The sequence below is a fragment of the Lacerta agilis genome, chromosome 1 (genome assembly GCF_009819535.1).
Source record: "Lacerta agilis isolate rLacAgi1 chromosome 1, rLacAgi1.pri, whole genome shotgun sequence".
NCBI lineage: Eukaryota > Metazoa > Chordata > Lepidosauria > Squamata > Lacertidae > Lacerta > Lacerta agilis.
This window is the reverse complement of record NC_046312.1, coordinates 51,934-79,357: the sequence shown is the minus strand read 5'-3', so window position 1 is coordinate 79,357 and position 27,424 is coordinate 51,934. Positions and strand designations below refer to the sequence as shown.

Below are 27,424 nucleotides of genomic sequence, written 5' to 3'. Positions count from 1 at the left end.
TACCAGTGTCCATGTTGAGTCCTGTTATTATTATTGTGGGTGAGGAGCTGTTTGAGATTGGGTGGCTGTCTGTAGGCGATGAAGGGTCTTCCTCCCAGAGCTTGAGAAAGAGAACTGTCATTGTCTAGGAGAGGTTGTAGATCTCTGATGATGCGTTGTACTGTTTTAATTTGGGAGTTGTATGTGATTACTAGTGGTGTTCTGTTATTTTCTTTTTTGGGGTCTGTCTTACAGCAAGTTCTCTCTGGGTATCAGTCTGGCTCAAAGAGCCGTAAGCAGTAAGGTCTTGCCTGGAAGCTGGAAACTTTACTATTAAGTGTGCTGTTTCATGCCTTAATAAAGAAGCCCAATCTAGGAACCAGGCTTCTTGCTTTGCCTGGCATCCTATAAGTTGGGGCTGGACACACTGGTGGCACTAGGGCACTCCAACTGGGGTGCTGAGCATTACCTTGTTAGTCTTTGTGCTTTAACATGCTGTATGCAGGTTGGCTATGTGGCTTGTTCTGCTTCATTCTTGCTGGGTATGAGTAACGTGTGGTCGCCACCCCAAGCATTTTTATTGCCTTCGAATCCAGAAAGAGCAGCTGCCCTTGGCAGAACACAACAAAGATGCTGGGATGGCTGGGCCTCTGGTTTGTGGAACAGTTTTGGGCTTGATTTGGGCTCGACTCTTGAAAGAGCTAAACAGGACTAAGTAGCTTCAGGAGTGTAGCTTGATCAGCAGCTGAGATCCAGTCCTAAAGGGCCCTGCTGAGATTTCATTGACAATTCAACTTCAAACAATTCAAGAACTTGCTGCAAATATTTATTGAAGTCCATCTCATCCACCAAACACAATATATACTGGTCAGTACACAAGAGAGTGTATTTGTATTAAGGCAAGGAGTCCCCAGGAAAATAATTTCACACTTAAGATCAGTATTGTCCTAGTGCCTATTGAGTGCTCATAGTGGTCCTCATCCTTAGCTAAGTAATTCTTACAGTTTGCGTCAGAGGAAATGCCTGCATCCAAACCCCAGAAAACAGGATGAGTGAGAGACTGTCAATGTTAGGGCTTTCTGGAGTTGGAAAAAGCAAACATTTCAATCAAATATCTGCTAGTAGAGAAAGAGGAGACAAAATTGCACAAGCAACATTCTTGCCTCAGCCTCCCAGTTGTTATGTCTGATAATCACTGTGTACACAGGAGAAACTCTACAAATATTCAGGCTTGCTTAAATCTATTGGACAATTAATTGAAGGAAGGTGTGTATGTCTAAAGCCTTCAGAATTTTGTTTTTTACTAATGCAGCTCTGCAAGACGTCACAGCCTCCAGCAGCACAGAATCTGCAGCTGCCCTCCCAACACCCCTGAACCCTTTTTGTGAGTGCTGTCAGCCCCCCTTCTGGGAATGGCCCCAGGGGACTCCTTGTCCTGCTGCCATTAATTAACACTGAGCAGGAAGAGAGGAACCACTTCCAGAGCAGAAACTGGAAGTCCCTGTTAAATCCCCTCTGCACAGGGAAAGTGGCACAACACCCCAGCTCACAGGAGTGACCAAGGCACTGACCCCCTGTGAGCAGAGCAGGGGCAGGAGGCCCTTGCAATGGCCACTGAATGAAAAGGGGTGGCAAAGAGTCCTCTGGAGAGGGCTTGCTGACACATGGCCCAGCAGGAAAGGTGGCAGCCACCATGTTGCACGACAAGCGAGAGACACCACATGGAAACACAGGCAGGCAGTGATGGCAGCCGTCATTGGGGGCTTGTTGGGCTACCCTCTTCCGTGAGGGTCTTGAAATCCATGGACAGGGCCATCTCCTCAGCCAAGGGGGGCCTTTGCCACTCCTCCCGTGTCAAGATGTAACCCACAATGGCCCCAAAAGCCACCAGCAGGAGGCCCAAGGTGTTGGCCAGGACTCCCTCCGGGTCAAAGGAGCTGTAAGTCTCCCTGAGCAAGAACAGAAAGGTTGACATTAGCACAAGCGCTTTATCTCCACTCCACCCCCAATTTCTAATTCATTCATTCATTCATTCAAGAAAAAGGCAGCTCAAGGCTTTGGGCAACTCATCTGCTGACCAGACATGTTCAGAATCTCATTCTGCCTTCCAGGCCAGAGGAGGCGATGGAGACGGCACTCAGTTCCAAGCCCAGCACTGCTGCCATTTTGCAGGATATTGATTTGAGAATATATTAACCAAGTAAACTGCAAAAAGCTATAACGAACACCCCTCCTAGGCAGTCATTTATGCGCCATCCCTCACTTTACAGCCCAGAATTCCGGATTTATCAGAAGGAAGCCAAGCAGAGAAAGAGCCATCAGGTTGTAAGTTAAAACAGAAACACTTCCACAAAGTGGGGGCCACTCACTTGATGTTGAAGAGCAGCACCTCTAGGATCCCCAACAGGGCAGTGGCAACGGAAAGGATAAGGAGGGCAGCCCCAAAGAAGACATGCTGTGGTTTGTATCTGCTGCGAAGTGAAAAGGAGGCTCCAGGGAAGAGGAAGAAGCTCCAGCCCAGCAGCCACTAAGGAGGAAGGGGAGGCAGTGCCCCAAAGTCAAGAGATAGCACAGTCCACCTCCCAGGGAGCCCATCCCACCCCCAGAATTGACAGGAGGCAAAGAGGAGCCAGCCCTCAAACACTGCAAACTCCCTTGCCGCCACCGCCTTGAAGCTCTGGTGAGAGGCAGGTGGTGCCCCAGGATTAGGGGCGAAAGGTCTCCCTTCCAACAATCCGCCCCCACAGCTTCCTTCACTTCTGATCCCAAGAAGCCACGGTGGGGGGCGGGGCATGGGCTGGCTCAAAGGGGATTCAGCGCCTCCTTCCTTGGAGGTTTTTAAGCAGAGGTTGGGTGGCCCTCTGTCATGGATGCTTGAGCTGAGATTCCTTCATGGCAGGGGGTTGGACTACATGACCCTGGGGGGTCCCTTCCAACTCTTAAGATTCTATGTGGTCCCACTGCAAGTGACCCCCCAGGAAGAAGGGTGCGCAGGAAGGGCTCCCCAGCCATGCAGATCTGCTGTGCTTTGGAGAAAGATGGGCCTCCTGGGAGCCAAGGTCCAGCTCCCCAGGCAGACAGAGTGTCAAGGGCCCTGTGTTGTTTCTACAGTGCGGATGGAGCCCTCCCAGAGATCCCCCATCCATTCCTGGAATCAAAGGTCCCCCTGAGATGGATGTGGGCGGCTGCTGGAAGCTCTGAAGCTGTCAGGCTGCAGCATGCAGCAAGGATGTGGCTCAAGGGCGTCCTCCCTCCTTGCGCTTGTGTCCATGCTGACAGAGCCCTGGACAGCTCAAGCCCCCCTCCAAGGCTGCTGAGGAATCTGGGGAGCCCCAGCACCAAATGTAGTTTCAACAGGGGAATCAGCAGCCAGAGTTTCTTCCTTTCTCTTGCTCTGATTTCCTGCCCCTTGTGCATTTCTCCCTCGCTGCTCTCTGGGGCACAGACCTGCTTTGGAAGGAGGCCAGGCAGACACCACCCACTTCCTTCCTTCCTTCCTTCCTTCCTTCCTTCCTCCCGCTCTGCTTTTGTCTCACCTGCACAAAGTAGAAGCCAAAGGCCAGGATGCCACACCAGCTGTGCAGGCTGTACATGTCCGGGATGCTCTGCTTCTTGTGGAATTGGAACACGGCTATCAGACCTGGAGGGAGGGAGGGAGGGAGAGGCCTCAGGTGACCCCCTGCCTTTCCCCACCATCCCAACCCTCAGGCAAAACTGCAACAGAGGGGGCCCCCACTTAGCACGAGGGATGGGGATATGGGCAGGTCCAACTTGCCTGGGAAGAAGCAGATGGGTGGAAATGGCAGGTGGTGGAGACTGTCTGTCTGTCTGGGGGAGCCCTGCTAGTTGTATCCCAATCCGCATACGTGAGGAACGCAGTAAGCCACCCACAGCCTCGTCCACCCCAGCCTTATGTTTTTGGGGGAAGGGAGGTCCAAAACATGCCCCGCTTCTTCCAGCTTATTGGAGAAGTCAGAGGAGCTGTGGGTTGACCCTGAGACTCAGGGAAGCCTCTGACCACCCCCTTGAGCCTGATGCCCCTTAGAGGGGCTTCTGAGAAGGCAGGCAGGAGGTTGAGGCTCAAGCAAACGGGGCAGATTATTCCAGCTGCCCCCCCCCTCAGGACTCACCAACCAGTGCAATGACCAGCGCCAGGGCGTGGAGCAGCCCATGCAGGATCTTCGTGGAGCGCTTGCTCTCATGCCGGAAGACCCGATATACCAGGAGGGCTGCAAGAGGAGAAGAGGGAGGGGCGAGGGGCAAGGTGTGGGTCTTGCTCCCCTGGCCAGGAACTGCTCTGCTCAGACCCTACAAGTAGCGTTCTTCAGTTCCGTATTTTGTACACTTATAAAATCATAAATATATTTTAAAAAATAAACAAATAAATAATTGAAAAAGTTTGAGTGTCTCTCAAAAGTCTGGGATTTGAATAACAGAGTGGAAGATAATCTAGTGAAGCATCTGCCTTGATCATGTGGCTGAATGACCATGCACAGACACAGTTTGTGGACTAGACAGTGCAATATGTGCTTCTGCCTCCTTTGAGACAGGGGATAGCGGCACATCCTGTTCTGCCCCCTCTCCTAAATTGTGAACGCAGTTACAGCAGGGGCAGGGGTTTGAAATAAGCAGCTCCCAGTTGTCTCCCTCGGAAGGCAGTTCTCAAAAGGCCCTCATCCCACCACTTCCTTACCGTCTCCTTGCAGGAAGACCATCCCAATGACCATGCACAGTGGGTGGGCATTGAACTGCAGCTTGGATCCATCCCAGGCAATGCCGCCCCGGTATTGGCCCATCCAGGCCCCCGTCAGGGTGATCACGGCCAAGCCCACCACTTGCGAAGCAGCCACGGCGTAGGTGAGGCCAGATGGACTGGCGCTCCTGGCCGGAGAATCCTCCATGCTGTGCTCAGCAGAGCCTGGGGCTGCCAAACAAGGGGAGCACAGCTGTCAGCAGGTAGACCCAGGGAGGGGAAGGGCTGCCTCTGGAAATCTCAGGGGAACCGGAATTTGGGGGAGACCTGCACCCCTCCTTGTTCCACTTGGCAGCAGCACCTTGGAGAAGCTGTGCCCGTCACCAGATCTTCTGTTGATTCCAGTGGCCAAAGAAGACTCAGAGGGTGGACCAGTTATTCTACAAGCCAAAGGTGGCTCTCAAGATGTTGCTGGACTTCCAGTGGAGCCTGTTGTGATTCTTAATTATCTGTCTGCATTGTTTTAAAGTGATATTTTATCTCTTTTGTAAAGCTTGCTGCACACAGCTCTGGAATTTTGCACGAAGGGTGCTCTATGAATACTTTTCATGCACAACTAAGACACTGGGCCAGGCTGCCTGTGGTCTCTCCTTCGCCATTTCGTGGCTCTATAAGGATCGGGGAGAAGAGGAAGCTGGCATGGCCCCACTTGGCCCCAGGGGAGAAAGCCCAAGCAGAAGCTCTGGGGCAAGAGTCTGAGGCTCCTCCACCTTCTGCAATGTTTTAGGGGTGCCTGATGGGACCCAGAGAGTTCAGAACATCTGAGCAGACAGGAAGCACCATGTTGGGGAAGGCCGCTCTGGCCAAACTCCCCCCAGGGGTCCCTCACCCAAAACGCTTTCCCCCCACCTGCATCTTCAGGTCCTTCTCTGCACTTTGACCCAACACAGCAGAAAGGTCTGCAAATGTCCTCCCCTTTAAAACAAACACAAGCCCCATGACAACACAAAAATGCCTTCGTTGGGCCACAACCAACAATGATAATGTTCTCTCTGCACTGGGAGTTTCCAATCCATGCAAGATCCTCTGCTCTTGGGAAAGGGAAATGCAAAGTCTGACCACCCCCTGCAGGCTCCCTTCCAGATTCTCTCTTCTACTGAGTCTCCACCCAAAGATGGGGCAGGATGGAGCCTAGATGTGCTTATGGGCAAAACCAGGACTAAACCACTGAGCTTCTTGGGCTTGCCGACCAGAAGGTCAGCAGTTCAAATCCCCGCAACGGAATGAGTTCCTGTGGCTCTTTCCCAGCTCCTGCCAACCTAGCAGTTCGAAAGCACACCAGTGCAAGTAGATAAATAGGTACCGCTGTGGCGGGAAGGTAAACGGCATTTCTGTGTGCTCTGTTTTCCGTCATGGTGTCCGATTGCACCATAAGCGGTTTAGTCCTGCTAGTCACATGACACGAAAAACTGTCTATGGACAAACAGCGGCTCCCTTGTCCTGAAAGCGAGATGAGCACCACAACCCCGTAGTCACCTTGACTTGACTTAATTGTCCAGGGGTCCTTTCACTTTACATTTATGGACAAAACCTCAGCGCCACCATTTGCTGGTGGAGAAGCAGAGCCTGCAATGCCTCCGAGGAGCCTGGTGAGTTGTCCCCCAGCTGCGTTGCTGGGCTCTGGCTCCCCCTGCCCCTCTGCCAGGGACGTGTGTACCCTGGGGGCCTGTTCTGTTGCACAGCACACAGCTGGCCTTTGCAGCAGGGAGAAGGACGGGGCTAAGCCAATTGACTTAATCCACTTAACTGAGCTGATCTAATAAGGCCTGCAGCTCTGAGCAAGAATCGATGCAAATGAGATTCACCGATAGACACCCACTCCCACCTCAGCTTCCAGGATCCAGGCTTATGTTGGGTACATCCTGCTCCCCAACCAGATCCCCCTCTGGCCCCCTGAGCACTTTGGAGTCTGCTGCTCCACAATAGCAGAGAGCAGGAGCTGCCATTAAAACAGATGAAAACTTCTGGCTGCAGACCAGGCCTCCCTTGGGAGAGGCGCAAGGCAGGGGCTTCCTTTAGGCTGTGCTGATTTGCCAGGGGGAGGGGCTGCATTTTCCTCCCGGCCCTCCATAACTGGAGTTACAGGTAGGTAGCCATGTTGGTCTGCCATAGTCAAAACAAAATAAAAAATAAAAAAATCCTTCCAGTAGCACCTTAGAGACCAACTAAGTTTGTTCTTGGTATGAGCTTTCGTTTGTCCTTGCCTGAAATCCTGGAAGCCACTGCTGCCAGTCAGTGTAGACAGTACTGAGCAAGATGCAGCAATGGGTCCCACTCAGTATAAGGCAGCATTGCACGCCCCCCCCCCCACCTCCATGCCAGGCCCACACTGCCTGTGTCTTGAAGCTTGCCATATAAGAGATGTCCCAGGGCAGGAGGGGGGGAGGTGACTGACAGCACCAGCCTCTAATCAGGGAGCACCTTTGCCAGGCTCTCCTTCCTACTCCCAATCACAGTGCAGGGGGGAGGGATATAGAAAGAAGTTACCAGTTGCTGCCAAAGGAGAAAAAAGCAAAAAGAGAAACCTCAAACCAACTTTCATACATCCCAAGTGCCTTCCCCCTGTGCTATTGTAGAGTTGAAAGGGACCCTGGGCGTCATCTTCTAGTCCAAGAGTGTAAGGCCTGACAAATTCCTCCAATGCCTTACTGACCATTTCATCTCCCAGAAGGTGGAAGAACCAACAAGGGGATCATCTATCTTGGATCTGGTCCTCACCAATAGGGAGGAGCTGATCAACGAAATGGAAGCACTTGAAATCTTGGAGACTTGGGAGGAAGTGATCCTGTTCTCCTGGGTTTCAGGATACAGAGGAAAGGGAAAACTGAGCGTAGTCAGACACAGACTCTGGACTTTAAGAAGGCCAACTTCATATAGCTTAAGGAGCTACTGGGTGTGATCCCATGGTCAGAAATACTCAAAGAGAAGAGAGTCCAAGAAGGATGGGTGTTTCTAAAAGGAGAAATATTGAAGGCCCAAAAGCAGATAATACCAACAAGAAAGAAAAGTGGGGGACTCAGCAAAAATATATGTAAGCTACAGTATTTTCATAAAAATTGCCCCCCAAGTCACAGCAGAGGAAACCCCCCCACACACACACACTTTGTAGACTTCCCTTGCACAAAAAACCCAGCACTGACTTGAAAATTCCCACAAATTTTTGCAAATAAATAAATATTATAGGTTCCACTTTATATAAAAAAGAACCATTTAAGGCATCTTGCCCACAGGCCCCCCCACCTGTTTGGCTGAACTCTGGCAAGTAGGATCCACTCAGAAGTGGCTGGCAGACCAGCACATGCCACCCATTTCTGAAAGAGAGAGGCATCTGCTTTCTTGGGCGCCCATTACAGTTAGCAGAAACAAAGAAATCCTGCTTTCACCTGGCGGAAGCCCAAGCCCAAGCGACCCAGGTTCTGAGGGGCCAAAGCAGGGGGGCCCTGTCTCCTCCTTCCTCGGTGCCCCCCTCTTCACTACCCCCAGCTCTGCTTCCCTCTCCTGCGGTGCCGCCGCGCAGTCCAGCGCCAACAGGCAGCGCTCAGTTCAGCCAAGACCCACCTGCTGCTGCTGCGATCTCTGCCCCGCGTCCTGAGCCACAAAAGGCGCGTCTGCCGGCAGCTCCGGAGCTCCTTGGGCAGCAGAGAGACAAGGCTCCCGTTTCCTCCTCCTCCTCCTCCTCCGGCGAGAGCCTGGACCTCCCTCCCGCCCCTCTGGTGCCCAGCAGCCACCTCCGCCCCTTGCGCACACAGAGCGGCGGGGAGGGCGCTTCTGCTCCGGACTAGGGGCGCCCTCAACTGCCCACGCCCACTCAGCCGGGGGGATCCTTCTTGCCTGGGGCGGGCTGGATGGTCCGATTCCTCGGAGAAGGGCCGGGGGGGGGAACACACGGGACTGGATGGACCCACCTTCAGCTAACATGACTCACCTTTCCTGTTCTCGCCAAGGCAGGAAGCCAGAAAAGGACGGAGAGAAACGCGCAGCCCCGCGGGAGGGGACCGGTTTGGGCCCCTGGCTTCCTGCGATGTCTATAGGACCCAAGAATGGCAGGGTCTGGAGGGGACCCCATGGTCATCTAGTCCAACCCCCTGTAGTGCAGTCTCCCTTGCTTCCAAAGAGGGGCGAGTCGGGGGGCAGCCTTTGAAGGGCCCCCTGCTCCTTCTTCGAAGGGGCAGGACCCCGGCCAGGACCCGCCTGATCGAGGGCGCCTCCTTGCAGAAGCCTCCGTCTGAAGAGGGATCAGGAGGGGGAGCCAGACCCGCAAGCGCTAGGGGTCCTGTGTGGGCAGACGGAAGCCCATCCCGGTCGGGGGGGAGGGCTGGGCTGGCCGGAAGGGGGGGGAGAACTCTGGGTCGCTCCGCGGGGGAGGGCGAGGTTGCCCGTCCCACTTTCCCCCCCGCACCCGCCCAGGCCTGAGTTACGGGGTGGCGGGGCGACCAGTCGGGTCTTCTCTGGAGGATGCGCGGCCACCTTGGCGCTCGCTTGCTCGAGGGGCTCCGGGCCCGCCAGCCGACGGAGGCGCCCCTCTCCTCCCCCCCCCCGACTCACCTGGCGGTGCCTCTGCCCGAGTCGCTGCTGCTCCTCTGCGTCCGCCTCTTCCTCCCGGCCGGGCTGGGGGGGGGGCGGCAGCTGCCATCTCCCTCCCCACCCCCACCACGTCGCCATGGAAACTGGGGGAGCTGCGGGGCGAGGGAGGAAGAGGGAGTGCAGCCAAGGGACCCCTCCCTGCCCGTCCGGGCTGAGCAGGTGCAGGGGCGCAGGCTCGGGTGGCGATGGGGGCTGCCCTGAGCCCCAACGAGCGAAGCGCCGGCTGGGGGGGGGGGCGATATAAGTCCACCCTCCCTGCTGAGGGAGTCTCCCTGCCGTCTGCAGCTGGCTGTGCTGGGGGGGGGGTCCCTGCTTGAGAAACTCACAATGCGCTGGTGGCCCCACAGGAAGGAGGATGCCCGGTGGAACTCCCTGTCGCTTTTTAGGTCTCTCTTGGAAACAGTCCTTTTAAGACAGGCACCTTAAGATAGAGCCACCAGCATCTACCGATGTTTCATAGATACAGATTGTTTTGTTAGGGGTCTCCCTCCACCCCAATTTTTAACTGGTTTTATCCAGTTCTATTTTATATTGTTAAGTTGCTTTGAGATTTTCTTTGTATAAACCCACTAAGAAACGTTATGTCTTAGCTTCCATAGTAAATGTGTTGTTAGATTATAAACTACATCTTGTGCAACAAAAGATATTTAGAATTGTACTGGTACTTTTGTACTGAAAGGGACTATGCACAACATGTTGCAGAAGATGTAATTAGGAAAATGCTTCTTTGAAACATCAAGTTTAAGCAATGTCTGACGTTTATGAATTTTTGGATTAAAGTCTTAGGATGTATAAATACTATATTTGGGGGGGAAATAAAATTGTCAGATGATAACATTATCCTAAATGCCATGCCAATTACATGGGGCTTGGCAGCTGGTCGATCTAGATGAAGAAGAAGAGTTTGGATTTGATATCCCGCCACTACCCTAAGGAGTCTCAAAGTGGCTCACAGTCTCCTTTCCTTTCCTCCCCAACAAACACTCTGTGAGGTGAGTGAGGCTGAGAGACTTCAGAAAAGTGTGACTAGCCCAAGGTCACCCAGCAGCTGCATGTGGAGGAGCGGGGAATCGAACCTGGTTCACCAGATTACGAGTCCATTGCTCCTAACCACTACACCACACTGGCTCTCTTAGATGGACTCTTAGTGCCCTTACTTCTGCCAAAAGACTGATATTGACTGGGAAGATCATACTTTGGCCCCTTTGATCAATGGAGAGACGATAGACGATAGGAAATCTCTTGCCACACAGGAACAGATTACTTTTAGATGCAGATTGTGTATTTTGTGCATTTTGTTCAGAGAGAGATGACCCTCCATTTGCCTCTTGTGGCTTAATCAACCAGCTGCTCTTTTCAACATCCAGGACTCTGTAAACACCAAGAATTTTATTTTCAAAAATACGGAAACAATTTTCACCCTCCGCACCCAGCTCTGGTTCTGGGGACTCCTAGCCTGCAGGAGCAGCTCACAGTTGGAGAAGGCCTCAGTTCGCTGTCTCTGCCAGGTAGGGCAGGCACACCTCCCTACACCGGAGCCCACTTTGCCTCTGCTGAAGGGTCAAAACCAGCTCCTCCGCCCGAGGAAAGGCCATCTGGGCTTTGCAAGAGTCTTTCTTTGTTCTGCCGCTTCTGGAAATTCCTCTTGGGTCCCTCAGGCCTTCTTTTTTCTGCCTTGGAAGCTGCGCTTTGCCCCTTGTCCAAAGCAAACAGTGGGTGGGACACTGGAATAGAAGGAACAGCAAGAGAGCTTTCAGTGTCATTGTGGCCAGCAGTAAAAAGGGCTCCTGGTGGATCAGAGGCTTGGCTGGGGCTTCTCGGGTTTCCAAATGCCGTATGTGAGCGTTGCCGTTGAAGATAATTTGTGTGACTACAGAAGGCCAGAAATCTATCGAAATTTGTTCCGCTTTCCTGTTGATCAGCCCCTCAGGCTCAACAATGGGTGTAGTTCCTTATTTTAACTCATTTCTGTTACCTCCACATTGAGCTCATGTTACCACAAGTGCATGCAGCATTGTCATTTGATTAGTAAAACAAATTACTCAGTCACCAGTTCAGTAACAAAGCTATGCAAACATATATACATGCAAACAATATTCCAAAAGCAGAACAGCTCTTCCTTACTCCAGAGGCCACAGACGTACACATTTCAAGACGATGCTACCCTGTGCTTCTTCAGGAGGAAGGGAGATATAATTTTAATATACATTAAATTAAAATAACATTTTTTGTTAGTAGTGGCAAACCACCCCGAGTTTCACTCACACAATGCCATTCATGCAGCTTCCAGCCATTCTAAAAGGTTTGGGGCAGGATTTTAAGATGAGAAAGCTATTTTCTCTTGGAAGTTTTGTGACCCTTTTAGTTTGTGGCTGACTAAAGAAGCAAGCATTGACATCATTTTCCACACACAAAGAACAAGCGGATGCTAAGACGAGGACATCCGCTACAGGAGAGGCACCGACCTGGTCCTGTAGAGTGTCCTCTCAGGCAGCGGAAAGGCTGGCGTGTCCTCTGCCCCAGGCTGGGGCGGCTTCTCCTCTGTGCTCTCGCTGGGACCGACTTCCATGCCATCGTCTGCTGCTGGCTCCCTGCAGTCTTCTCCCTCCCGCACATCCATTGGGAAGGCGCTCTCTCTGGAGGGAGATCTCACTTCCTTTGTGCTGGCGCAAAAACACAGCCCAGAGCAAAACCCTTGTGAACTTTATGAAAAGGCATGAGGACCTTGCTGCCTCCACCACCCCAGTTTCTCTCACCACATGGAGGCTGTCTGTGAGTCCTGGCCCTTCTCCCTTGTCAGCTTCTTCTCACCCCAGGCTTGCTTTTCTTCCTGCAACATGCAGGCAGGAGCCTGGGTGGTGCAGCAGTCACAGTGGCAGGCAAATACTTTTTAGAAGAGGATTTCATAGAATCATAGAGTGGAGGAGACCACAAGGGCCATCCAGTCCAACCCCCTGCCAAGCAGGAAACACCATCAAAGCATTCCTGACAGATGGCTGTCAAGCCTCTGCTTAAAGACCTCCAAAGAAGGAGACTCCACCACACTCCTTGGTAGCAAATTCCACTGCCGAACAGCTCTCACTGTCAGAAGTTCTTCCTAATGTTTAGGTGGAATCTTCTTTCTTGTAGTTTGAATCCATTGCCCCGTGTCCGCTTCTCTGGAGCAGCAGCATCCCTCCCCACCCATGAGGCTCACCAAGTGACTTTGGGGCCAGGCACTTCCTCCCAGCCTTACCTACCTTACAGGGTTGTTGTGGCGACATAGCATGGATGGGGGAGCCGTGCCCCTGGCTCCTTGGTGAAAAGGGCAGGATTCCAAAGAAAGCCAAACAGTACTAGATAGAAGTTTTGTCTGCTCCACCCTGCTCCATGTCCAAAGCCGGTCTGCTGAACAGTGAGCATGTCTGCCTCCCTCCCCCCCCCCCCCGTTATCCACACCTGAGGACTTACCTCTTTGCCTTCACGGGTTTATCAAAGCGGAAGTCCGACGGGTAGCAGTGAGCCCGGACCAAGTGCTCCTTGCGCTCTTTGCTGTTCTTGAACTTCTCTGGACAGCTCTCAACCAGGCACTGGTACTAGAAAAGGGGGCTGGTCAGCATTTGGGGTCCCAGCCACTCAAGCAGGGGTGGGTTAAAAAAAAACCAACTTATGTCTTATTGCATTTTTATATTTTGTTGGAAGCCGCCCAGTGGCTGGGGCAAAACTGTCAGATGGACAGGATACAAATCATAAAATTATTATCATGAAGAAGAAGCTGGCTACTGGTCCAATGGTCTATTATACGGACTATAAGCCACTTCATGGAGCAGTCAGGAGCCTTCTAGGGGCAGCCCTCGGGCGGTGGGCAGGGCCTCTGGCTCTCCCCCCCCCCCTCCCTGCCCTCGCTCACCAGGCTGTGTTTCTCCGCCATGAGCCCGAAGAGGGCGTCGTGCCACTCGAGCAGGTGCAGGTGCAGCAGGTGCGCCGAGGGGAAGGTGCGCTGGCAGGCGGAGCAGGCGCTGCGGTGCAGGAGGCCGTAGTGATGCTCGCAGCTGGCCAGGGAGTCGAAGACCTGCGCGCAGCCCACGGCCGGGCACGAGAAGGAAGCGTGGGGCCTGCGGGAGACACGGGGAGGGGGGGGGTCGCAAGGGGCACCCAAAGGCCATCCAGACCCGCCCCGCAGGGGGCGAACGAGGGAGGGGGAAGGGGCGCCCGCGGGCGACGCTTACCGGGAGGCCCCTCCGGGGGGGTCGCTGGGCTGCGCATCCTGGAGGCGGAGATGCCGCTGGACGTCGCCGTCCTAAACAAGGGAAGAAAGACCCGGATGAGCGGGGGCGCCGCCGATAACGCCACTTCCGGGAGGGCCCCTTCGGCAGCCCAGGGCTTCCCCCCTCTGCCCGCCCGCCCGCTCGCCTGCCTCGAAGAAGGGGTGCTGGGCGGGGAAGCGGAGCCTGGTCGGGCGGAAGCGGAAGGGGCCTCCTCCTCCGTCTCGCTCGCCTTCCTCGTCCCGCATCCTCCCGCTTTCCTCGCCTGCTGCCGGAAGAGGCGGGTCTCTCTCTCTCTCCCGCTTCCGCTTCCTCTCCCGGTCCATGGCGGCCATGAGCGAGTTCCGGCTCCACCACGACGTGAACGAGCTTCTCCGGCTCCTCCGCGCGAGGGGCTCCTGCGGGGAAGGCGGCGGCGCCGAGGGCTACGTGGAGCTGCTGCAGAGGAGCCAGAGCGGGCCCTTCCTCGCCACCTCCGCCGCCGCCCTCGGAGCCAAGGCGAGGCCCCGGGGAGGGAAGGGGGGAAGGGGGGAAGGGGGGAAGGAAGGACCTCCCACGGGCCCCCCTCTCCCTCCCTCCCTCCCTCCCTCGCCCTGTGGTGGGGGGCTCGATGGCCCCGGGACCCTCCCCAGGGACTCCCCCTCCTCCTCCCGGGGCTTCGGAGCCTCCCCCCGCCGGGCGCTGACCTCCCCCGCTGCCCTCCCCCTCTCCCCGCAGGTGAAGATCGCGGAGTTTTCTCGGACGCCGGAAGACTTTCTGACCAAGTACGACGAGCTGAAGTCGAAGAACACGCGGCACCTGGACTCGCTGGTGCAGCTGCTCTCCAAGCTCACCGAGGACAAGGAGGTGGGGAGAGGAGAGCGGCGCCAAAGGGGACAGATGCCTAGGATGGGACAGACATGAGCCCCCTCCCCTCCAGCTGAGAAGGGGACAAAGCTCCTGGTCGGGGGAGATGGAGACAAAGAAAGCAGTTTCAGATCCGGGGAAGGGGGGTGGGGCCCAGAGCGGGGACAGAGAGACAGGACAGACCTCGGTGGGGTCCCCCCGAAGCAGCCCTGCCGAGTCAGCATGAACAAGCCAAGCTGCCTTGCCCCCAGCCAGCCATTTCTCAGCCCAGCGCTGTCCTTGATAACTGGCGCTGGCTCACCAGTTCCCCATCAAGAGAAGAAGCAGAGGGTGGAACCTGCAGCCCATGGTTGGAGGGTCCAGAGCCCCCTGCTCCCCCCTCTCCCCTCCCACCCAGCAGACTGACAAGAGAGAAACAGGTTGCTCTGGCCTGAGGCCTGAATTTGAATTTGGCCTCCACTTCGGCTGTCATATATCAAGACTGGGGAGGCGGCTGGAAGATCCACTCACCTTGTGGGCTGTGCCTCTTGGGCTTTTTGGTGCCGTTCCTGAGTTCTGCTTTTTGTGGGGCTTTTGCAGACCCTCCAGTACTTGCAGCAAAATGCCAAGGAAAGGGCAGAGCTGGCAGCCAACACAGCAGCCAACAGTGGTGGAGCCAGCAGCAGCGTCACTTTCTCCATCCCCTCAACAGCAGCCAAAATGACCGTCCAGGAGCTGGAGGAGTTACGGAAGCAGCTGGGCACCGTCACAACCAGCTCAAGCGCCCCACAGGTCCCTCTCTTCTCTCGGGTCCCCTGATTCATTACTAGGGAAGGGAAGGGAAGGTTCTGCTGCAGCCAAAACCGTTGGGGTTTCTCTCGCACACACAGCAAGCCTGGGATGGGGAAGCCAATGACCTCAGTGGGCAGCTGCAGGAGGCCCCTAGCTGGGCTCCCTGTAGTGCCTACTTCAGAGGAAGTTCTGCCTTGTCCAATGCTCCGGGTGGGTGGGCTGCTCTCCGGTTTGCCAAGGGGACTGGGGGTGGGTCCTAAGAGGCCTCCCTGGGTGCAAACACTGTGCCAGCCTCTTTTGCCCCCTGAGCAAAGGGGGCAGAGACTGGCAGTGAGTGGGAGCCCAGCTGCCACACACCCTGCCACCATGGCTGCTTGATAGTTCAGTTTCTGAGCTGGCCTGTCACTCGCTCTCTTCCTTGGCAGTCTCTTGAGCTGGTGCGGAAGTCGCTCAGGGACAAGCAGAACAGGAAGAACTCTGGGCAGCCCATCCCATCCTTTCCCGCCTGGGTGTATGAGAGGCCGGCCCTCATCGGGGACTTCCTCACTAGCTCCAGCCTGAGCCTGGACACCACGGTGCCTATAGGTGAGTCTTGCATGAGAGGAGCGGAGGGTCTCACAGCCTGGGTCTGTTTCTGCCTACCCTGCCTGCTAGGTGTTTCTCTGGGACCGTTAATGGGCAGCCTGGCAGCTGGTGATGCTCTGCTGACGTGGGTCTGGGCAGTGTAGCACGGAAGGTCCAGAACACAAGAAGAGTGGGGCGGCTGGATCAGGCCAAAGGGGTCTATCCATTCCAGCATCCTGTCCTCACAGGGGCCCACCAGATGCCCCCAATGGGAAATCCATAGGCAGGATCCAAGCCCAAGAGCCCTCTCCTCTCCCATAGCTGCCAACAACTGCCAGCTTACCATAGATTAAAAACACGTGAATATGAGTAGAGTTCTATGCATGAGCCCAGCAGGCGCAATAAAAACAGTGTCAAACAGCTTGACATAAAAAATAAGCACGCGAAACCGTGTCCAGGTACACAAAATATCAATAGGGATAAAGTCAAAGAGCATTTCAATGCAGCCACCTGTAAAATGCCCCCTCCCCTCCCAGTGGTGAGAGACCTTGCTCTTTTTAAGAATGGCCAGCTGCCCTTTTGGCCCTCAGGCGGGTTCCCTAGATGCATTTGTTTGAGTGGCGCCAGCGCATGACATGCCACTTTCCTCTGCCAGGGACTTTGCCTCTGGCAGCCCAGGAATCTGCCGTGGTGGAGGACTTGCTCTACGTCCTGATTGGGGTGGATGGCCGGTACATCACTGCGCAGCCATTGGTGGGCAGAGAGAGCCGCACTTTCTTGGTGGACCCCAACCTGGATATGTCGGTCAAGGAGCTGGTCACCAGGATCCTCCCCGTGGCAGCGAGCTACTCCATTGTCACCAGGTAGCAGCCTGGGGTTCCTCATCAAGGATGGAGCTGGGGGAGGCGAAGAAGACGCAGCAACAGCCTATGTCCCATCCCTCCAGCTGAGGGCTGGGGGGTGGGCCTCTTGTGTTCCTTCCACCTGGGGGCTGCAGCAGCCGCTCAGAGCCCCATAGGCCCCTGGCACTCAGGGAGCAATGAGGGGCTGCCCACCTGCCTAGAGAGCTTCCTGCTTCTTCTCATTGCCGAGCTGCACAAGAACAAGGCTTCCTTGTGTCTTGGGCAGGTGGGGGGGGGTGTGACATTGGTGGGCCACGTTTCTGGAGGGGCCCAGAGGTGCTGGGGCTGGCTTCCAGCAGCAGCTCTCTGTCCTGCGCCCTGACAGGTTTGTGGAAGAGAAGTCTTCCTTTGAGTACGGGCAGGTGAACCACGCGCTGGCGGCCGCCATGAGGGCCCTGGTCAAGGAGTACATGACCCTGGTGACACAGCTGGAGCACCTGCAGCGCCAAGGCCTGCTCTCCCTGCAGAAGCTCTGGTTCTACATCCAGCCCACCATGAGGACTATGGAGATCCTGGCTTCCCTAGGTGAGTGCGGGGCAGGGTCTCTCTGGAGGGTGGTGAGCTCCCCTGAAGGGGGCAAGGGAGGGAGGGAGGGAGGCTTTGACCTTGGAGCCCCACTGCCAGGAGAGGCGGAGATGGCTCTCCTTCATCAAGGGGGGGGGGGGCGGGGGAAGGAGCTGGGTCCATGTATTCAGGTGGAGCTCTGGCTCCGTCCACTGCTGGGATGTTGCTGCAGGGAGGGTCCTTCCAAGGGAGTCCAGCAGCCCAGCGCTAAAAGGGGTTCCCTCATGCCAGTCTCAGGTGAGGCCAGTGATTTGGTCATTCCTTTTCCTGTGGGCAGCAAAGTCAAAGGGGCTACTTCTGGACCTACCCACCCCCTGGAGGGAGGACCAGGGCCCCCTGGGAATGCCACTGCTCCTCCTTCCCACAAGGAGCCCCATCCCTCAGCCCTAGAAAGAGGAGCTGCAGGGGAGCTTCCTTTTTACACACCCCGCCCCCCGCAAATGCTGTGGAAGCCTCCCAAGTCCCCCCTACCCTGGAGCCCCAGAGCAGATGATAATTTTTATTAGTTTTCAATTACAATCCAATAAAATCCTCATTATAACTGCCCTCACATCAGCCCAAAGGGTTGCCAGGACTTTCAGGCTATCGCGAGCCCCCGCCCCACCTGCTCAGCAATTTGTCTTCCTCCAGTGAGGAGGGCAGTGATCCCTCCAGTAGGGAGGGGGAGACGGGACGGGGAAGTAGGAGTCAGGGCTCTGACAGGGAAGGAGAGCCCTCGCATCAAGCAGGGACTGGAGGTGTCGCGCCTCTTCCGCCTCCTCACTTGCTTGGGGGGGAGGGCGCAGAGGGGGTAGGCGGGGGTTCCGCATCCCGCGGCTTTTTTGCTGGGCAAAGAACCGGAAAGGGCCATTCCCGGACTCTGACGAAGGGTGAGTTAGACGTATTTCTTGGTGCTGCACTGTACATATCTGCACAATAAAGAAACTTGGTTTTAGAAACAACGGCGTCCGACTGATTACTCATGAGCATTCACTGAAATCCCTTACAATAACAATAACAATTTATAATACATTTATTAATACCAATCCCCTGGTCCCTCCTGTTGACTGCGGGAATAATGCTGGCACGCTCTCTCTCTCTGTTTCTGTGTGTCTGTGTCTGCAGTCTGTGAGCTGTACATTATTTGTTGATTTTGCAGAAGCTTCTTTCAACTGAATTGGGTTGGGTGGGGGGACATTCTTTGAATAAACAGTTGTACATGATTCAGATTCAGCACAGCAGTTTGGCTGGAGCACCTCAATCACGCATTCAGGGATTGGCAGAGGTTCTGCTCCTGAAATGGTTGCCAGTGACCTCTTTTCAGAGGTTCTTGAGCACCTTTGGGGGCCACAAGTGACATCTGAGAGGCAGGTTTCGCTTCAGCAACCCCAAGGGCCTATTGAGCCTATTGAGCCCCACGGAAACACTGCCTCCTCTTTGGGCGCTCACCTTGTAAGCTGGTGTCCCGGGCCATGGTCCAGAGCAGCCATCTCCTCCTGACCCCTTTTCAGATGGGGGCGGGGAGCCCCTGCAACATCCAGGTGTGTCTTCCAGGGATGGGCGCCTCTGCCCTGGCTTCAGCGGGACTTCATTCTTCTTGGCATTTGCTTTTTGTTGCAGCCACTTCTGTGGACAAAGGGGAGTGTGTTGGAGGGTCAACACTCAGCCTGCTGCACGATAAGACATTCAACTACACAGGAGACAGCCAAGCCCAGGAGCTCTGCCTCTACTTGACCAAGGCCGCCAGCGTCCCCTACTTCGAAATCCTGGAGAAATGGATTTACCGAGGCATCATCAATGATCCCTACAGGTGGGCAGAGGAACCTTGTGGTCCTCTCTTGGCATGTGAGCTGGAGAAACCTCTGGTCTGTTTGGGAGTCCAAGCAGGGCGGTGTGTCCTGGGACTGCCTGGATGAAGTGCCCTGGGAAGCCTCCTGCTCCGCGCCTCCCCGCCATGGGCCTAACCGCTTTTTAATTCCACAGTGAATTCATGGTGGAAGAGCATGAGCTCCAGAAGGAGAAGATCCAAGAGGACTATAATGACAAGTACTGGGATCAGAGGTACACAATCGTCCAGCAGCAGATCCCCTCCTTCCTCCAGAAGATTGCAGACAAAATTCTCAGCACAGGTGAGCAGCCAACTCCCTGGTTGACAGGAAAGTGGGAGGGGTGGAGGGAGGATCATGCAGTGGATGGAGAAGCCCCCAGGCAGAGGGAGAGGTGGGGGCTGGGGAGAGGTTGTGGAGTACCTGGGAGGTCTGGTTCCCTTTGCAGCTCTTCCCTTCTGCCTCTGGGCGAGTCGTATGGAGGAGATCCTGTGAGCTTTTTCTCAAGCTCCAAAAGCTGATTGTTGTATTTATCTGGCTTCTTTCCATTGCCCTTCCTTCAAGGAGGCAGATGACAGATGAAGGAATTGAGGGGATCCTCATCAAATTTGCAGAGGATACCAAACTGGGAGGGGTAGCTAATGCTGCAGAAGACAGAATCGGGATACAAAAATACCTTAACGGATTGGAGAAGTCAGCCCAAACTAACCAAATGAGTTTCAGCGGAGACTAATTTCAGATTAAGTTTTACGCATTGGGAGGATGAGGGTGACAGCAGGGAAGGGAGAAGAAATGTGCTCATTTGTTTGTGTACAAGGTCTGAAGAGCATTTAGTGAAGAGCTGAGCCTGTCCTCATGTCCCTTTGTCCCTCCCATCCTGCAGGGAAGTATTTGAATGTCGTTCGGGAGTGTGGCCGTGACGTCACTTGCCCCCTGGCCAAAGAGGTCATCTACACACTGAAGGAGCGGGAATATGTGGAGCAGATCGAGAAAGCCTACAACTACGCCAGCAAAGTGCTGCTCGATTTCCTCATGGAAGAGAAAGAACTTGTGGCCCACCTAAGGTTTGCTTCCCTCCAGGTAGCATCTCTTGCAGGCTGCTTTTCTTCTCCAGGCCAGCTGGGACAGTTTTAGGGGCTGCTGATTTGGGAAATGACTGGGCAAAAGTGTGGAGGAGCTTGTGCTTTCCCAGTAGGGGGCAGGAGGCAGGCACTTTCATGGACTTGCCCTGAGGCTGCAGGAGGAGCCGGGCAGAGGGGCAGGGGCCATGGGACCCCCCACTTCAAGGGAGTCCCCCCATTTCCTGCCTCCCAGCTGAATTGCAAGGGACTGCTTTATTGCAGATGGCATAAAGATATTTGCAGCACTTCTTATTCCACGTCTTCCTGTTTCTACCAGGCGGGAGGAGGCAGGCGGTGGGTGAAGGGTCCCTCCTGCCTCCTCCGTTCCTGCCACAGTGAGTTGACTGGTGGCCCCTTTCTGTGAGCAGGTCCATCAAGCACTACTTCCTCATGGACCAGGGGGACTTCTACGTCCATTTCATGGACCTTACTGAAGAGGAGCTGAAGAAGCAGGTGGACGACATCGTCCCCACCCGGCTGGAGGCTCTGCTGGAGCTGGCCCTGCGGATGAGCACAGCAAACACAGACCCCTTCAAGGATGACTTGAAGGTAAAGGACGTCCGGCACAAAGGCAAGGCCTCTGAGCCCCAGAGGTGCTGCTGGTGTCTCCCCATTGAGCCTGGGCAACCCTGCAAGTAGCTTTGGCTTGGCTAGCAGGACTAGCAGGGCTCTGGGGGACGTTTGGTGTGGAGCCCTTGCCCACCCAAGCACAGAAAAGACTTTGCAGATAAAGTCGCTCAGATTCGGGAAGAGGTAGACTCCACCGTGGGAGCAGGGCCAGGGCCAGGGCGGGAGAGTGCTAGAGTTCTGTCTGGTCAAGTTGCGTGGGATCAATTCCAATCTGTTGCCTCCAAGGATGTGGACAAGCTGCTTAGACAAGTGAAGCCAACCACCTGTCTCCTTGATCCTTGCTCATCCTGGCTTATAAAACCTAGCCGGGAAGGGCTGGGCGATGGGCTTCATGGGGTAGTGAAGGCTTCTCTCTGTTAGGGAGCCTTCCCAGACCGACTGAAAGAGGCGGTTATCAAACCGCTTCTTAAAAAACCATCTTTAGACACGGCCAATATGGCCAACTATCACCCAGTCTCAAATCCCACTCTTGGGCAAGGTGATTGAGCGAGTGGTTCCTGAACAACTCCAGGCACGCCTGGAAGAAGCAGACCATTTGGATCCCTTCCAGTCGGGATTCAGGCCTCATCATGGGACTAAAACTGCCTTGGTTGTGTTGGTCAATGAACTCCGTCGGGCTAGGGACAAAGGTGAGAGCTGTTTCCTACTTCTGGATCTCTCAGCGGCTTTTGATACCATCAACCATAACATCCTTCTGGACCATCTAGAGGGGTTGGGAGCTGGGGGCACTGTTATACAGTGGTTCCGCTCCTTCCTCCTGTGCCGTGGTCAGAAAGTGGTGGTGGGGGATGAGTGTTCAAACCCCTGGGCTCTCACTTGTGGGGTGCCTCAGGGTTCTGTCCTCTCCCCCATGCTTTTCAACATCTACATGCAGCCATTGGGAGAGATCATCAGGAGCTTTGGGTTGGGTGTTCATCAATATGCAGGTGATACCCAGCTCCACCTCTCTTACAAATCAGAACCAGTGAAGGCGGTGAACCTGTGTGAGTGTCTTGAGGCGATTGGAGGATGGATGGTGGCTAACAGATTGAGGTTGAATCCTGACAAGACAGAAGTACTGTTTTGGGGGGACAGGAGGCAGGCAGGTGTGGAGGAATCCCTGGTCCTGAATGGGGTAACTGTGCCTCGAAGGACCAGGTGCGCAGCCTGGGAGTCATTTTGGACTCACAGCTGTCCATGGAGGCGCAGGTCAATTCCGTGTCCAGGGCAGCTGTTTACCAGCTCCATCTGGTATGCAGGCTGAGTCCCTACCTGCGCACAGACTGTCCCGCAAGAGTGGTGCATGCTCTGGTTATCTCTCGCTTGGACTACTCCAATGCGCTCTGTGGGGCTACCTTTGAAGGTGACCTGGAAACTACAACTAATCCAGAATGCTGCAGCTAGACTGGTGACTGGTGACTGGCAGCCGCCGAGACCACATAGCACCGGTCTTGAAAGACCTACATTGGCTTCCAGTACATTTCCGAGCACAATTCAAAGTGTTGGTGCTGACCTTTAAAGCCCTGAACGGCCTCAGTCCAGTATACTTGAAGGAGCGTCTCCACCCACATCGTTCTGCCCAGACACTGAGGTCCAGTGCCCAGGGCCTTCTGGCGGTTCCTTCACTACGAGAAGCCAAGTTACAGGGAACCAGGCAGAGGGCCTACTTGGTAGTGGCACCCGCCCTGTGGAACGCCCTCCCACCAGATGTCAAAGAGAACAACAACTACCCCACTTTTAGAAGACATCTGAAGGCAGCCCTGTTTAGGGAACCTTTTAATGTTTGACGGTCCAATGTATTTTAATACTTTGTTGGAAGCCGCCCAGAGTGGCTGGAGAAACCCAGCCAGATGGGCAGGGTATAAATTAATTAATTATTTATTTATTTATTTATTTATTTTTGTTGTTGTTGTTGTTGTTGTTGTTGTTATTTTGTTCTAGGTTTTTTAAGATTACTAAGGAGCGTTTCTGCTGGTTCAGGGTTTGACTTTGGCCTCATGGACTGTCAGTGAATGAAAATTCAAATATTTGCTATCATTTGTTTGTTGACAGTCTGTTCACATGCTCTGTTTGGCAGCTTGAGTATCTGACTGGCCTCCTTCCTCTCACGGCCCTTTCCCCTCTTTCCAGGTTGACTTGATGCCCCACGATCTCATCACACAGCTCCTGAGAGTCCTGGCCATTGAAACCAAGCAGGAGAAGGCCATCATCCACGCAGACCCCACGGAGCTCTCGCTCAGCGGCCTGGAAGCCTTTTCGTTTGATTACATCGTGAAGTGGCCTCTCTCGCTGATCATCAACAGGTAAGGCACAGCAGCTCGGCTGATGGTGGCTCATCCTTTCCATCCAGAGGGGGCAGAGCACAGCCAGCCATTGGCCTGATCCTGATCCTCCTTCCTCCATGCATGTGCCTCAGTCAATGCATCATAACTCTGGAGGGGAAGGGAATGCTGGAAAGGTCTCCTCAGTGCCTCTGGAGGAAAGAGGACTGGCTGGCCGGCCGCTGGCCCTGAGGTAACCTGCCTTGGCCCCTCCGGGCCCTGGCCAAGCAGCAGCTCCTCCACGCCTCTCCCCGTCTCCTAGGAAGGCCTTGACGCGCTACCAGATGCTCTTCCGGCACATGTTCTACTGCAAACATGTGGAGCGCCAGCTGTGCAACGTCTGGATCAGCAGCAAGACGGCCAAGAAGTGCTCCCTGCACTCCTCCAAATGGTGAGCTCTCCCTGAGCCAAGCAGACCCAATCCCCAGCAGAGTCTCTGTAGGCACAGGCCCAGAGCGGAGCCTGGCCCCTCCGCATGCGCCGTGGGTACTCAGCCCATTGAGCTGTGGGCACTTCCTGGGCCTTCCTGCTTTCTGCAGAATAAACACCCTCTTGCATGGACGAGGCCAATGGGAGGGCATTGGGCTGCTGTCCCCTGGCAGCAAGAGGGTCTCTCCTTGTAAGTCCCCTGGCCCTGGGAGCTCCCCCTTCAGATTCTGGAAGGGGGCACTGAGGCTTCAGAAGCCGCTCAAGGGGTAAAGACCTTGGTAGTCAGAACTGGGGGGAGGGGGTCTCTTCTCCTTGCTGCCTTCCTCCCCCCCCCCCATTGCAGGGCTCCTCCTGCCTGGCACTGCCATCCTGGCAGCTGGTTTCGGCTCCTTCCTGGGCATCTGGGCAGCATCCTGCTGCCCCACAGGGTCTCTCCTCCCATCTACCCCTCCAGGCTCCTCCCTCTCCCCTGTTCCCAGGTTTGCTGGTGCCTTCACTCTCCGCCAACGGATGCTGAACTTTGTGCAGAATATCCAGTACTACATGATGTTCGAAGTGATGGAGCCGACTTGGCACGTCCTGGAGAAGAACCTAAAGTCGGTCAGTCTTGGGCCAGTGGCTCTCAGAGCCTCTGTGGCCACACCTGGCCCCCGATTCCTCATTTCGCCTCCCAATGGTGGGACTGGGTGGGGCCTCTGTTCTCAAGGGGCTTTCTTCTTTTTCCGCTAAAGCAGGGGCTTCATTTGTGAGTTGGAAGGGTGTCAGGCTCTTTTTTGGGAAAGCAAGGATCCGGCTGGTAAGGAGCTTTCTGCTGTGCCGGAGAGCCTGAAGTAGCTGCTCACAGAAGGCCACTGGCCCCAAAGCCCCCTTGGCTACGTTTCGGCTTATAGTGCTCCCTTTCCTCCAATGTGACAGTCAGATGGCGCTCCCTTTGCCACCTGCCTCAGCCCCTGAAAATAAGGCTTTGTCATTGTACTTTTGTTACAATCAACATACAGAGTTAGCAGAGAACTGTTTCTGGCCATGGCTGTTTCCGATTCCCTCGTTGCTGCCTTGGAGGGGGGGGGCATTTCTGATGGGCTGCTGTCTCCTCTGGGCAGGCTTCCAATATTGATGATGTCTTGAGCCACCACACCAGCTTCCTGGACAACTGCTTGAAGGACTGCATGCTCACCAACCCAGAGCTGCTGAAGATCTTCTCCAAGATGATGTCTGTCTGCGTCATGTTCACCAACTGCATGCAGGTGAGCTCCCTCTTACGTCCCTCTGCCACGGGGAGCGAGGGGCACCCCCTGGGTGCACCAGTGTACTCTGGGCTCATGCCTGCCTTTGTCCCACCCACCAGAGATTATCCCACAGCATAAAGCTGGACAATGAGCTGGGACGCCTGACAGTGGAGCACGGGACCATGAGGGGCCCCCCCACTGAGCAGGAGCGCACAGAGGAATCCGCCCGGAAGCAGCTGGCGAACAAGGTAGGGGTGCGGGGGAGGGTGAAGGTGCCTCTTCATTTGCAGATCCCAACCCTTTGCTTAGGGATGCTGGGAAGGTCTGGAGCTGCATGTTAGAGCCCATGTCCTCCTGCAGATGCCCCAGCTTCAGTGCTCTGCTTCTGTAGGCTTGGAAGGACGACTCCCCGAGGGGGTAGACCAGACAACGGCTTAGCATGACAGAGCCATGGTCTTGTCTACTGCATTCCTGCTGTCGTTGCCAATGTCTCGTAGTCCGCTAGGTAGCCAAATCCCTCTCGTGCCTTTTGAGGAAAGCACCTCAAGTGTGGACAGAGCCCTTCTCTCATGGTGCTGAGCACCCGTTGGCTCCTTCCCAAGTCCTTGTGCTCTCCAAAAAATCCTGCCCCAGGATAAACCATGGCAGCAGGGCCAGGGCCGCTTCCTTGCCTGGCCTCCCTTCTCCCTTGTGAGCCTTAACTCCCCCCCCCCCCCCGCTTCCTTCTCTGCAGCTGTTAGCAGAGCAGGCTGATTCCTTGCACATCACCTCTGGCTTCGAGGCCACAATCAACAAGTTTGACAGCAATTTCTCAGCCCACCTCCTGGACCTGCTGGACAAGCTGAGCATCTACAGCACCAACGACTGCGAGCACAGCATGATCAACATCATTTACAGGTGAGCAGGGACCCTCTTTGGCAGACAGAGCAGCATCTCTTGGGCAGCTGGAGGGAGCTTGTGGCTCGTGTGGAGGCTCTGTCCTCCTCCCAGCATCAGGGCGGCTCTGCAGGGAGGGGGCTCTTCCCTGGGGTGCCTGCTTGGCCATGGCAGGAAGCAGGAGGTTGGACTGTCCAGACCCTGCTCTTCTGCTGTGGCAGAGGGACTTCCTGGTCACGCTCCTGTGCTGCTGCCACCCTCCCCGCTCTCTCTCTCTCTCTCCCCCCCCCAGGTTGGACTTCAACGGCTTCTACACAGAGCGGCTGGAGCACATGTCTGCCGAGCGGAGCCAGAAGGCCGTGCTGCAGGCAGGGGCCCCCAGGCCTCTGGTGGCCACCCAGTGACCCCCTTCCCCCTCCCCAGGGGCTGCACCCAAAACTCCCTGGGTAAATTTAGCACTTTTATTGCATAGGTAACCTAGAGCTGCAGCAAGACACTCCCACTGCAGCCGCCATTGCTTGTCCATAAAGAATTGTGGCGTTTCTGGATGCATCTACTTTTTCAACACAGCTGAACAATTTGGTGTATTTTACTTGACATAAAAAGTACCTGTAAGCAGTTCCTGAAGTCCTGTCATGTGAGTGGCTGGGGAAACCCAGCCAGATTTGGGGGGGGGGGGGGTATAAATAATAAATTATTACTATTATTATGACACAGGTGGTGGGAGGGAGGCGTTGAGGCCTATGAGATGGTGATGGAGCCAAAAGGGGCACAGCAAGGCCCCACCCCATAATCTTGGGGCAGTGGGTGGGTGGGTGTTCACCCGCACTGTGTTCTACATGCCCTGTTGGGAAAGAGGGTCCTTTCCATTAGACTGTCTTAGTTGTGGGCTTGCTAAAGAGGACACCCACACCATATATTGAAAGCTCCCCTGTAACACCCACAAAAAGGGAAGCTTCTTGCTTGTTCATATGGCATTGGCAATGTTGCTGCAACCTGCCTTTTTGGAGCTGAGAAACCTGGCACTTCAGACTCACTCTCTTCACACACACACCACCATTATATTTCAAGGGGGGGACTAATCTGCTCTGGTGAAATGCAGATTGTGTGTGATGAAGAGCAGTTTGTTAAAGGCTAGAAGGCAACCACTAGATCAAGGAACTGCAGCGTAGATACAGATGCCATAGGAAAAGATTATGAAAATAACTTTATTTTCCCTTAATCCAAAGTTCAACATTTTGCATATATCTCTCTCACTCTTTTGAAATAGAAGCCGTACAAAAAAAGGCCAGGAAACACTTCCAGTCAGCAGGTTTACCTTCCATAAATGCATTTTAGTTTTGAAGCAAAGTCTGCCCACCAGTTTAATCCACTTTACAGTTACAACCCAACAAATGTGTCCCCACTTCTGCACATGCCCTGGCATGGCGGTTCATTCAACCTGGCCATACACTGTTGGCCCCCAGAATGAAGACACTCAGAGCCATGGAGCATCCAGTACCATGCTGTGGGGTGGGCTCCGCAGAAGGGAAATGCCCCACCCAGGGGACACAGAGAAAGAAGCAATGATAAAGCAGCACAACACACCAACACCCAAGGGAGCTTGCACCCTAAGCCGATCTGCTTGAAAGTACTACCTGGAGGAAGGTTTTGAGTGAGGAACACTCTCCAAAAGGACGCACCCTGGGGGTTGTATGTCTGCTGCTCCTGCACTTTTTGCAACAGATGCTCCTCCATCACAAGCAAACCCTGCAAGGAGGCTAAAGAGCAGCTTTCCAACAAAACCCATGACCAAGCAAGCACCAGTGGTAAAATCAATCCCCCCCCCCT

The 27,424-nt window shown here is 54.8% G+C and overlaps 3 protein-coding genes across 7 annotated transcripts; 1 reads left to right on the top strand and 2 right to left on the bottom strand.

Moving 5' to 3' along the window:
• Nucleotides 1-783: 783 nt before the first annotated feature.
• Nucleotides 784-9,312, bottom strand: LOC117049870 (cytochrome b561). Of its 5 annotated transcripts, XM_033155036.1 has the most exons (7): nucleotides 8,291-8,340; nucleotides 6,643-6,647; nucleotides 4,673-4,907; nucleotides 4,110-4,208; nucleotides 3,516-3,619; nucleotides 2,349-2,506; nucleotides 784-1,928 (listed from the first exon to the last, which is right to left on the bottom strand). In XM_033155036.1, the coding sequence occupies exons 3-7, from the start codon at nucleotides 4,878-4,880 to the stop codon at nucleotides 1,733-1,735; spliced, it is 765 nt and encodes a 254-aa protein (XP_033010927.1). In that variant the 5' UTR covers nucleotides 4,881-4,907; nucleotides 6,643-6,647; nucleotides 8,291-8,340; the 3' UTR covers nucleotides 784-1,732. The 5 variants fall into 5 exon arrangements, with proteins under 5 accessions (XP_033010927.1, XP_033011111.1, XP_033011016.1 ...); XM_033155220.1 differs by lacking the exons at nucleotides 6,643-6,647; nucleotides 8,291-8,340 and adding an exon at nucleotides 9,278-9,312 and having other exon boundaries at nucleotides 4,673-4,903; XM_033155125.1 differs by lacking the exons at nucleotides 6,643-6,647; nucleotides 8,291-8,340 and adding an exon at nucleotides 8,658-8,752 and having other exon boundaries at nucleotides 4,673-4,903.
• A 1,378-nt stretch (nucleotides 9,313-10,690) lies between these two features.
• Nucleotides 10,691-13,823, bottom strand: ZNF511 (zinc finger protein 511). The gene is made up of 6 exons (XM_033154809.1): nucleotides 13,713-13,823; nucleotides 13,525-13,595; nucleotides 13,206-13,410; nucleotides 12,767-12,891; nucleotides 11,782-11,979; nucleotides 10,691-11,040 (listed from the first exon to the last, which is right to left on the bottom strand). The coding sequence occupies exons 1-6, from the start codon at nucleotides 13,806-13,808 to the stop codon at nucleotides 10,971-10,973; spliced, it is 765 nt and encodes a 254-aa protein (XP_033010700.1). The 5' UTR covers nucleotides 13,809-13,823; the 3' UTR covers nucleotides 10,691-10,970.
• A 35-nt stretch (nucleotides 13,824-13,858) lies between these two features.
• Nucleotides 13,859-26,213, top strand: TUBGCP2 (tubulin gamma complex associated protein 2). Its single transcript, XM_033154545.1, has 17 exons — nucleotides 13,859-14,058; nucleotides 14,278-14,406; nucleotides 14,986-15,177; nucleotides 15,603-15,762; nucleotides 16,397-16,604; nucleotides 16,969-17,168; nucleotides 18,807-18,996; nucleotides 19,170-19,315; nucleotides 19,896-20,076; nucleotides 20,502-20,682; nucleotides 22,873-23,045; nucleotides 23,326-23,454; nucleotides 23,972-24,092; nucleotides 24,593-24,736; nucleotides 24,838-24,966; nucleotides 25,452-25,615; nucleotides 25,887-26,213. Exons 1-17 carry the CDS (start codon nucleotides 13,885-13,887, stop codon nucleotides 25,996-25,998), a joined length of 2,733 nt encoding a protein of 910 aa, XP_033010436.1. The 5' UTR covers nucleotides 13,859-13,884; the 3' UTR covers nucleotides 25,999-26,213.
• The last annotated feature ends 1,211 nt before the right edge of the window (nucleotides 26,214-27,424 follow it).